This window comes from Symphalangus syndactylus, chromosome 1 (genome assembly GCF_028878055.3).
Source record: "Symphalangus syndactylus isolate Jambi chromosome 1, NHGRI_mSymSyn1-v2.1_pri, whole genome shotgun sequence".
NCBI classification, from domain to species: Eukaryota; Metazoa; Chordata; class Mammalia; order Primates; family Hylobatidae; genus Symphalangus; species Symphalangus syndactylus.
In genome coordinates this window covers 124,433,940-124,445,999 of record NC_072423.2, presented here as the reverse complement: position 1 = coordinate 124,445,999, position 12,060 = coordinate 124,433,940, and the positions used below count along the sequence as shown (strand labels likewise).

Below are 12,060 nucleotides of genomic sequence, written 5' to 3'. Positions count from 1 at the left end.
GTGTGCAGGAGGTAAGGCAAACAATTCAGCCTCTTCAGCTAGACACGTTCAAGATGCAACAGAGCATTTCAGCCTGAACCTGGAACCAAATGAGTCTGCTCATAATTATTGTCTCCTTTTATTTTAGGTTCAGGGGTACAACATGTGCAGGTTTCTTATACAGGCAAATTACATGTCACGGGGGTTTGGTGTACAGATTATTTCACCACTCAGGTAATAAACATAGTATCAATTTTTTAAATACATCAGCCATTTCAAAGAAAAAAATGCCTTTAAAAAATCAATTTTAGAAACAAATTTCAAAATTTGTCTCCACTTTAGTGTCCTAAGTAATTTTAGGTTGAAGATTTCAAAATATGCTTGTTAACTGCAGGGAGTATGTAATAGAAAGAGCACAGATACTAGTGTCATACAGAAATGGATCTATATCCTGTGTGATTTTGACAAAGTAGCCTCTGAATATCAACCTTCTCATCAGCATAGTAGCATCTCTCTCTTGAACTTGATGTGAGAGTTAAATGTGCTCACCTATATAAAGCCTTAGCACAGTGCCTGGCCACCACAGATACATAGCAAAAGCCATTTTCCTGGCTACCATTATCACTAAAGAGTAAAGCCTAAATAAGGAATTCATCTGCAGTGGTTAATGCCACCTAAACTTACCCAGTAAGCACCAGAAAATAGCCAATATGATATTTATAACCCTACAAATATAAAGAGACAAATGGACATTAACAAGAAAATAAAAGAAATTTGATTCTAAAGATAAATGCAATGCACATCTTTTTTTTTTTTTTTTTTTTTTTGAGACGGAGTCTCCCTCTGTCGCCCAGGCTGGAGTGCAGTGGCGCAATCTCAGCTCACTGCAAGCTCTGCCTCCTGGGTTCATGCCATTCTCCTGCCTCAGCCTCCTGAGTAGCTGGGACTACAGGCGCCCGCCACCATGCCAGGCTAATTTTTTGTATTTTTAGTGGAGACGGGGTTTCACCATGGTCTCGATCTCCTGACCTCGCAATGCACATCTTTGATTAAATCACATTTTCTACTTCTGGGGTTAATCTGTCTCATAATTATTGTTTTGTTTTGTTTTTGTTTTTTTGCAGAGCTCATTTCCAAATATGATTAAGTTATCCATTTGTTATGAACACAATGAGAGTTTGCATTGACACAAGTATGTTTTCTGTTTCCTCCTCCTCCTTTTCCTCCTCTTCCTCCTCCTCCTCCTTCTTCTTCTTCTTCGTCTTCTTTTTGTGAGGCAGGGTCTCACTCCCTAGGCTCAGGTAATCCTCCCACCTCAGCCTCCCAGTCAACTGGGACCACAGGTGTGCACCACCATGCCCAGATGATTTTTGTATTTAATGTAGAAGTGGGGTTTTGACATGTTGCTCAGGCTGGTCTCGAAGTCCTAGGCTCAAGCGATCCCCAGCCTCCCAAAGTACTAGGATTACAGGCATAAGCCACTGCACCTGGCCTCTTCATTTTTAAATTTTAAAATGTATCCTTATTAAATCAACTTTAAAATACCATAAAACATTTCTTTAATGGGAATAAATGACATTGAATCTATAAATTACTTTGGGCAGTATGGCCATTTACATGATACTTTTTCTTTCTATCCATGAGCATGGGATGCTTTTCCATTTGTTTGTGTCCTCTCTTACTTCCTTGAGCAGTGGTTTGTAGTTCTCCTTGAAAAGATCCTTCACTCCCCTTGTTAGCTGTATTCTGGGTATTTTAGTCTCTTTGTAGCAATTGTGAATGGCAGTTCATTCATGATTTGGCTCTCTGCTTGTCCGTTGTTGGTGTATAGTAATGCTTGTGATTATTGAACATTGATTTTGCATCCTGAGACTTTGCCAAAGCTGTGAATCAGCTTAAGAAGCTTGGGCTGAGCTGATGGAGTTTACTCGATATAGGATCACGACATCTGCAAACAGAGACATTTTGACTTCCTCTCTTCCTATCTGAATACCTGTTATTTCTTTCTCTTGCCTGACTGCCCTGGCCAGAACTTCCAATACTATGTTGAATAGAAGTGGTGAGAGAAGACATCTTTGTTGTGCCAGTTTTCAAGGAGAATGCTTCCAGCTTTTGCCCATTCAGTATAATATTGGCTGTGGGTTTGCCATAAATGGCTCTTATTATTTTGAGGTATGTTCCTTCAATACCTAGTTTATTGAGAGTTTTTAAAATGAATGGACGTTGAATTTTATTGAAGGCCTTTTCTGCATCTATTGAAATAATCATGTGGTTTTTGTCTTTAGTTCCGTTTATGTGTGAATTACATGTATTGATTTGCATATGTTGAACCAGCCTTGCATCCCAAGAATGAAGCCAACTTGATCATGGTGAATAAGCTTTTTGATGTGCTGCTGGATTCAGTTTGCCAGTATTTTACCAAGGATTTTTACGTCGATCTTCACCAGGGATATTGGCCTGAAGTTTCCTTTTTTTGTTGTATCTCTGCCAGGTTTTAGTACCGGGATGATGCTGGCCTCATAAAATGAATTAGGGAGGGGTCCCTCCTTTTCAATTGTTTGGACTAGTTTCAGAAGAAATGGTACCAGCTCCTTTTTGTACCTCTGGTAGAATTCAGCTGTAAATCTGTCTGGTGCTGGGCTTTTTTTGGTTGGTAGGCTATTTGTTACTGCCTCAATTTCAGAACTTGTGATTGGTCTATTCAGGGATTCAACTTCTTCCCAGCTCAGTCTTGGGAGGGTGTATGGCCACTGACATTCTTCACAGAATTAGAAAAAAAACTACTTTAAAATTCTTATGGAACCAAAAAAGAGCCCGTATAGACACGGCAACCCTAAGCAAAAAGAACAAAGCTGGAGGCATCCCGCTACCTGGCTTCAAGCTATACTACAAGGCTACAATAACCAAAACAGCATAGTACTGGTACAAAAACAGATACATAGGCCAATGGAACAGTATAGAGGTCTCAGAAATAAGACCACACATCTACAACCATCTAATCTTTGACAAACCTGACAAAACCAAGCAATGGGGAAAGGAGTCCCTATTTAATAAATGGTGCTGGGGAAGTGGGCTAGCCATACGCAGAAGATTGAAGCTGGACCCCTTTCTTACACCTCATACAAAAATTAACTCAACCATTCAGGACATAGGCACAGGCAAAGGCTTCCTGACAAAAACATCAAAAGCAATTGCAACAAAAGCAAAAATTGACAAATGGGATCTAATTAAACTAAAGAGCTTCTGCACAGCAAAAGAAACTATCAGAGTGAACAGACAGCCTACAGAATGGGAGAAAATTATTGCAATCTACCCATACGACAAAGATCTAATATCCGGAATCTACAAGGAACTTAAACAAATTTACAAAAAAAAAAAAAAAAAAAAAACAACCCCAGTAAAAAGTGGGCAAAGGACATGAACTGACACTTCTCAAAAGAAGATATTTATATGGCCAGCAAACATATGAAGAAAAGCTCAACATCACTAATCATTAGAGAAATGCAAATCAAAACCACAAAGAGTACCATCTCACTCCAGTCAGAATGGTGATTATTAAAGAGTCAAGAAACAACAGATGCTGGTGAGGCTGTGGAGAAATAGGAATGCTTTTACACTGTTGGTGGGAATGTAAATTAAACCATTGTGGAAGATAGTGTGACAATTTCTCAAAAACCTAGAACCAGAAATACCATTTGACCCAGCAATCCCATTACTGGGTATATACCTAAAGGAATATAAATCATTTTATTATAAAGATAAATGCATGCATATGCTCGTTGCAGCACTATTCCCAATAGCAAAGACATGGAATCAACCCAAATGCCCATCAATGAAAGACTGAATAAAGAAAATGTGGTACACATATGCCATAGAATACTATGCAGCCATAAAAAGGAACAAGATCATGTCCTTTGCAGGGACATGGATGGAGCTGGAAGCCATTATCCTCATCAAACTAATGCAGGAACAGAAAACCAAACACTGCATGTTCTCAGTCATAATTGGGAGCTGAACAATGAGAACACGTGGACACAGGGAGAGAACAACACACACTAGGGCCTGTCGGGGCAGGGGTGTGGTGGGATAGTGAGAGGGAGAGCATCAGGATAAAAATGTAATGCACATGGGCTTAATACCTAGGTGATGGGTTGATAGGTGCAGCAAACCACCATGGCACACATTTGCCTATCTAACAAACCTGCACATCCTGCACATATATCCTGGAACTTAAAATAAAATAAAAATTTTAAAAAAGAAAATAAAAAATACTGATCTAAAAAGTGGACTTTAAAATACTTAGGAAAATTAATTAAGTCCATAAATTGAGTATTTATGTGGAATTCAGTCTATTTTACTGTCGTTGACCAAACATTAATTAAAGATCCTCCTGAAAAAAAATTCTTTAAATTCATGCATAGTTTTATTGCACCTATGGAACCATTTTCATTTATTGTTTGTGTTCTATCAAAGCTTTAAAAAAAAAAACAGAAAAAAATATTTTATATTACAAAACCAAAATGCATTTATTTTGGAGAAAATTTGAGGTAAAATATTTTTAAGAGGTATAAAAGATAAAATAGAGACCATAAGCAATTCAACCATTAAATTATTAACAATATAAACACTGGCATATTTCATGCCAAACTTTTAATTCATATTTTGATATAATATCCTCTTTAGTTTCCTAACATTTAAAAAATTTAGTCATTAAATGTTTATCAAAACACAGGTTTTAAGAAAGTTTTATTAGAACATAGCTAAATTTATTCATATATCTATGGTCTGCGACTGCTTTCATGCTACAACTAAATAGCTGAGTTGAGTCACTGCAACAGAGACCAGATGGCCAGCAAAGCCTACAATATTTAGCATTTGGCCCTTTATAGAAAAAGTTTGCCAATCCTTAGTCTAGATGTACAGTAATGTGTTTAAGTTTCTCTTGTTATTGGATATTCAGAGTTTTTATTTTTTAAACTGGTATTGATAACTGCAATGAACATCTCTGAACATAAATATTTGTCTCTAACTCTGATTATTTTCTTAGGATGTACTTTGGAATTTAGAGGAAAACAGATCAAGACTTGTACAATTCTTAATGCATACTGCCAAATTGCATTCAGAAAGGTCGTGCCAACTTACACTCACACAGCTCATGCTGTTCATGAGCATATCCAGATCACCACATGCTTGCAAGAATTGAACATTATTATTTTTTGTTATGTTGGTTTGATAGATTAATAATATTTCATGCTAATCTGCATTTTCTGGATGGTTAAAGAGGCTTACGTTTTATCTCATATATATACGTTTTATCTCATATATATAGGGCATTTATTTTTTTAATAATCTATTTATGTGCTTTGCCCATTTTCTTATTTAAAAAGTTTTCTACCTTTGAAGAATATTTATGTCTGGTGTACCACATGTGACCAATATTTTCTCTAGTTTATCATTTGCCCTTCACTCTCAATGCCTCTTTCTCCAGGAGCTTAATCATTCTTTGGTTGGATCATTTCTAGTTTACCATGTTTCCTTTATAGTTTTAATGTCTTTATTATTTTACACTTCTCTATGTCTCTCTAATTCCTCCCAAGAGACTGTTTCAAGGTAGTCCTCACTTCACTTTGATTTTTCTGAAGTTTCAATTCAGTCTTTCATTGCTTCTAATACATGTTAGTTTAGTATTTATTTCCTTGTAGACTTTTCTTCTCAGTCAGCCCCTTTCTTCTACAGAATATTTTGTTTTCTTTAACTTTTAAGTTCAGGGGTACAGTGCAGGTTTGTTATATAGGTAAACTTGTGTCCTGGAGGTTTGTTGTACAGATTATTTCCTCACCTAGGTATTAAGCCTAGCACCCATTAGTTATTTTTTCTGATCCCCTCCATCCTCCCCTTCACCCCCAAAAGGTCCCAGTGTGTGTTATTCCCCTTTGTGTGTCCATGTGTCCTCATCATTTAGCTCCAACTTACAAGTGAGAACGTGCGGTATTTTTTTGGTTTTCTGTTCCTGTGTTAGTTTGCTAAGGATAATGGCCTCCAGCTCCATCCATGTCCCTGCAAAGGACATGATCTTGTTGTTTTATGGCTGCTTAGTATTCCATGGTGTATATGTACCCCAGATTTGGGGTACATATATTTTCTTTATCCAGTCTACCATTGATGGGCATTTAGGTTGAATCTATGCCTTTGCTATACAGCATGTTTTCTTTGCGTCTCATTGCATCATCTCTTTACCTCGAGATATTTTCTCCTTATAACACTGAGGCCAAGTCTTCCTTCAACCTACTGCATTCAGTATGTCTGAAAGGAGAACTTTGAGACATATGTGCATATTTTCTGCAATTTTTTAAATGTTTTATTGTAATAGTCTTGGTCCTTTTATCCTGTGGTAAGCAGAATAACAACTCCCCAAAGATGCCCAGGTCCTAATCTCCAAAACTTGGAATATGTTACTTTATATGACAAAAGGAACTTTGTAGATGGATTAAGTTAAAGATTTTGTGACCAGTGGATTATCTGGATTATCAGGGTAAGCCCAGTGTAATCACAGAGATCCTTAGAAGGGGAAGACAGGAGGGCCAGAGTCAGAGAAGGAGATGTGATGATGCCAGGGTCAGAGAGAAAGAGATTTGAAGATGCTATGCTCCTGGCCTTGAAGGTGAAGGAAGGAGCCGTGAGCCAAGGAATATAGGTGATGACCTCTAGAGCTGGAAAAGATAAGGAAACAGACTCTCTCTTAGAGCCTCTAGAAAGAATGCAGCCCTGCCAGCACCTTGTTCTTAGGACTTCTGAACCCTAGAACTGTAAGATAATAAATTTGTGTTGTTATAAGCCACCAAATTTGGGGTAATTTATTGTAGCAACAACAGGAAACTAATCCAGATTTTACACAAAAGGGACTTTGCAGATGTGATGAAGGTTATGGACTCTGGGATAGGGAGATATCCTAGATTGTCTAGGTGGGCCAAATCTAATCACTTGAGCCCTTAAGAACAGAGAAATGTATCTGGCTAGAGTCAGGGAGATGCAGCAGAAGAGGACAGATGAAAAATGAGATAAAAGTGTAAGTCAAAGAGAGATAAAGTATGAGAAAGACTCAGCCTACCATTAATGGATGTGAAGATGGAGAAAGGGGACCACAAGCCAGAGGATGAGGGTGGCCTCTAGAAGGTGAAAACAGGCATCTCAGTCCTCCAGCCACAGAGAGCTGAACTCAGCAACATTCTAAATGAGCCTAAAATTAAATACTCCCCTAGAGAAAAAGCAAAGAAAGAAAGGAATAGAGCCCTTTTGACTCCTTGATTTTGGCCTTATAAAACCCAGAGCAGAGAAAACCAGCGAAGTCCTCTAGACCTACAAAACTGTGATATAATAAATGGTGTTGTTTAAGGCTTCTAAGTTTGTGGTAATTTGTTACAACAGTAATAGCAAACGAATAAGCATCTCAAGTTACAAAACTCAAACTCAAATTCAAAGATTCTATTTTGCTCCTTAATAAAGAGTCTGATAGAGGTCAGTTCTTGGGTTGATAATTCAGTGGCTTGATCTTCTGGTCAGAGAACCAAATTCTTCCACATTTCTGCTAAACCATCCTTGAAATGATAGCTGTGTCCCCTAGTGGTCACAGATGGCTGCAGCCACTCCAGGAATCCTTCCAGACAAAGAAAGATTTTCTTCCTAAGGCATCTCTTTTAATAGGGGGGGAAGAAAAAAAAACTTTCCCAGAGGTTCCCTAGCAGATATTTCATCTTGCTTCATTGGCTGGAACTAAGTTCTATGTAAACCACTAAGGATCACTCACAAGGAGGATAGAAACAGGACTTGGATCAATTAAATTCACCTAAGTCACATAGGATAGGGATTCACCTAAGTCACATAGGATAGGGATGGGCAACAGAAGGAAAGGCAGGACTCTGCTTCATGGGAAAACGACAGAAATGACCATGAGTACCAATCATCAGTGTTTGCCTCAAGGTTTTAGTTATCATAGAACAGTGAGTGATTGATGCAGAACTAAGGTTGCCCAGCTGAAACGATGAGTGAATTAGTCTGGCTCCAGCTCAGTTTCCACAAAATTCAAAAACCAAAGTAGAGGACATGGGTGTGTGATCAAGAGTCTAAAATATCAAAGATTGAACACTGAATGTTAACATTTAACTCCAAAGCAAGGACCTCCAAGCCATTAAAGAGTCTAGGCTCTGGAGAATGAGATTGGGAAGAAATTGAGTAAGTCATTCAAATCCAGAAGACTGTAAAATGCCTGTGTCCCATACTAGGAAAGCAAAGTTTCTGAGAGATGCTGAGGAGCTGGCCATAGATGAGCTACATGGTTAGGTATGTGCTGGGCTGGCTAGAGATGGGATGCTGTGTATGTGGGGTGCCTCTGCTCTGCATATGCTGCACTTACGTTGGTGTTGGGACATCCAGCTTACCACTGCTGCATACATGGTGCTTATGTCAACAAGCCGGCTGGTCAGGTCAGGATTTATCAGTATGGGAAGAAAATTTGTCCAGCTTTCTGGAAGTCTCTTTAGGTTAGAGAGAGGGAGGAAGGATGGAGAGAGAATGGGTAGCGAGAGAAAAAAAGAGGACAGATGAAGATGGGAAGGGAAAGGAGGAAAGTCAAGGGTAGGGGAGAGGAGAAGAGGGAAAGGGAAGGGAAGAGAAGGGAGGGGAAAGGAGAATAGAAAGAATTGTTTTAAATAAATCTGACCACCTCATTCCTCCAGTTAAAACCTTTTAACACCTGTTTGCCCTTTTCCCGTGCTGCAGAGCCCTGATTTTGTTCTGTTGTCCACCTATATCTTAAATGACTCAGGCAATGCTAACTGAATTGATCCCATTCTCCTTGTCGGTGATGATTTTAGTGGTTTGCTGGTGGCCCAATTCTAGTCCATGATATAGGTCAGAAGGTCAGCCAAAGGTCTTAGCAGAATTTAGCATGGCTTGCATTTCCTGCATACTCCAGGCGCTGACAGATTTTGTGGCTTCATCTTACACCCATTACTACCTCCATTTCTCTGTTCTGGTACACTGAATTTTTTCCATTACTTCAAAGTGTCCCAATCTCTTGATGCTGGAATTTGTTCTGATTCTAGTCTTATTTTCCTCCTTCCTACACCTTTTGCTCTTTCTTTAAATGTCACTTCTTCAAGAAGGTGTTTCTTACCCCATTGGCTACATCAGTTTTCCATAAGTATTTCCATTAGTACGCTTTTCTTTATTCATTAAGTCATGCAAAAAAATATTATGTTTTATGTTGTCAGTCAGATTACTAAATGTTGTCCACAGGACAATCAGCCATCAAAACAGCCACAGCCCTTGCACTTACCACATTGTTGATTTCTCAATAAATGTCAGCTGGGACAGCTGTACCCAGAAAGCTGTGTCAGGGATCTGTCTGTCTTGTATTGCACTAGTTCCCCACCATTTATAATGGTATCTAACACGTAGTAGGTACTCAATAAAGAGTTGTTGAATGAGTGAATAAATAAGGAAAGCAGGAAATTGAGGATCCTTAGGCAATGAAAATATCTCTAACTGGACCTGACGAGTAAAACATTTCTGCTAGGGAGGTTAACTGTTCAATTACAGTTTGGAATTGAAGAGTTTTGAAGGACTTGAGACTTTCAGTGCTAATATTGAGAAAGTCCTGAGCAAACGGAGACAAATTGGTCACCCTCTATTTATGGCCCTCCAAACCAAAAGAGTTCCTCTGTCCTCACTTTCCACTCTTTTCCACCCATAACTAATCTTCTGGGAAGATACTTCCATTCTGCCTCTAAATGAATGGAAATGTTTCAGGCTCTGCCATTGTTTCCTAAAATGGTAGATTCTCAAGGCTGAGAGGTTATGTATTTTACCATCAGAATTTTAAACTCTGGATCCCTTATTTCTGGATAGAGTCAAAGCGGCTGAAGCCTGTGTTCAGCCATTTGTACTCACCATCTTCAAAACTTCTCAAACTTAAAAAGGTCTCCCAAAATCAAAGCACTTTGGAGATGCCAAACCGGAAGGTTGAAAATAAGCCGGTGCATTCAACAAAGCATGAACCATTGTGCTTCTTGGCTTCCTATTTCAGAAACACTTCCGAACAACTCTTCCACATCCTCTATCAAGCAATGTTTCTCTTCTACATAAAAACTTTGAAAGAGAGGAGAAAAAAGCAAAGATCTATCTTATATACAGGCACACATTTGAACCTCAGTGGTGTTTTTGCCCCAAGAACTGAAATTTGGTCTTCACAGAGATGAGGAAATGCTCTGAAAATGACCCAAAAGACATTTTTAGGTCAGTCCAGTTTTTGTTTGTTCCAAGGCATGGAGTAATGGTGTAAGGCTCTTAGCTCTGGCCAGAATTTCAATGTTCTGACTCCTTGCCCAGTATTCTCACTCTTCCACATCACCACAATACAGCATTCTTGTGTGTATATGTCAATAAATTGTTTTCAAGTTTGATTTTTTAACTTAAATATTTAAATTCAACATGTTTTCATGGTTCATGTTTCACCTAGAACCAGCCTACTCAAAGGGCGGGTGTTTATATTTTTATTGATGCTGACTGGTAGGACTCATATTAAGGGTTGTTGAATTTTGACACATAGAAGCAGGTGAGAAAACACACTCTTTGGCAAATTGTAAAGGTAAATCCTCCTCTCAAGGCATTTTTGTGTGTTCTTCCAGGACTTACTCCCTGCTCATCACTGGAGCCTTCCCGCTTCAGTATTACTGGCATGGGCAATGGCAGGTCTCAGCTTTGCCACCCAGGCTGGAGTGCAGTGATGTGATCTCAGCTCACTGCAACCTCTGCCTCCAAGGTTCAAGCCATTCTCCTGCCTCGGCCTCCTGAGTAGCTGGGATTACAGGCGTGCACCACCACACCCAGCTAATTTTTGTATTTTTAGTAGAGATGGGGTTTCATGACATTGGTCCGGCTGGTCATGAACTCCTGATCTCAAGTGATCCACCCATCTCGGCCTCCCAAAGTGCTGGGATTACAGGCATGAGCCACCACACCTGGCCAGGTGTCTGCATTTATTTGTTTGTTTGTTTATTTATTTTGTGGAGGTACAATTTTTCATTCTGATTAGACCCTATTATTCTGAGGGCAAAAACTATGTTTTGTGCTCCCTTTGTATCACCTAGGGCATCTGGTACTATGTTGGGCATGTATTTATTTATTTATTTTATACTCTAAGTTCTGGGATGCACTTGCAGAACGTGCAGGTTTGTTAACAAACATATGAAAAAAGCTGCAGGTCTCAGCTTTTGAAAATCAAGTAGACCATCCCTTTTGAAGTCATGTCAAGGGACCTAACATGACCCATCAGCTCCTTCTCTCACAAGTGACCCACATCTGGTCTTCATGAAACAGTCAACACATCCTCTACTCTTACAAATTATCTTCTCTTCACTTCTCTATCTAGTCCAGTTTCTCACACAGTAGATTTCTGAAGCATGAGTCACATACCAGTCCATTGTATGTCCCAAGCTCCAGGAGTCACAAATCAAGCTCTTTGAGTGTCCTATTCAAGCCCTTTCTTCTACATGATGGAAGAGCCCACTGTGGTGGCTTCTGTTGGAGCCTTGCTCCTTTCCTTTCACCAGGTGGGTGCACTCATCTCCTTTCCTTTCCTTTCACCAGGTGGGTGCACTCATCTCCCAATTGCTATGTTGGCCACGAACAACTCACAGCTGCCCTTCTCAGGGAAGGCCTTATGAGAGAGCAGGACCCTCTCTCCTGGAAGGTTATGCCCTTCACACTACAGGCCAGCCAATGGCCAATGACTGACTGACATGGGGTTCAAAATTCGGAAGCCCTAGCTTCAAAGTGAGACAATTCTCTGATGCAGTTCATGCTCCAGAGCTCCCAGGGGAACCAAGCTAGACTGCTTTCCAGCTGAAAACCTCTCATTGCTGGGCTCCTTCCCCTGCCCCATCCTGCATCCCTCATTTCCCACCTCCTGAGAGCACCCACTCAATAAGTCACTTGCACAAGGATCCCTGTGTCAGGTTCTGTTTCTGGGGAATCCAACCTAAGACAAGGCCTGTCATCCATGGAAGCAGGTGAGGCAGGAGA

At 39.7% G+C, this 12,060-nt stretch overlaps 2 protein-coding genes across 10 annotated transcripts in view; one reads left to right on the top strand and one right to left on the bottom strand.

Moving 5' to 3' along the window:
• The window catches only part of LOC129489162 (neuroblastoma breakpoint family member 6-like), a 200,418-nt gene that overhangs the window by 88,762 nt on the left and 99,596 nt on the right, over positions 1-12,060 (bottom strand).
• STAC (SH3 and cysteine rich domain) overlaps positions 1-12,060 on the top strand; it is a 179,904-nt gene that overhangs the window by 165,370 nt on the left and 2,474 nt on the right. Inside the window, exon 11 of one of the 9 annotated variants that reach the window (XM_055283584.2) lies at positions 2,010-2,063. The exons of 7 other annotated variants lie outside the window; for them this stretch is intronic. In XM_055283584.2, coding sequence (XP_055139559.1) covers positions 2,010-2,033 — 24 coding nt within the window. In that variant the 3' untranslated portion in view covers positions 2,034-2,063. Of the gene's footprint in view, positions 1-127; positions 233-2,009; positions 2,064-12,060 lie in introns of those variants that run through there. One more of the 9 variants, XM_063636689.1, reaches the window with a different exon arrangement.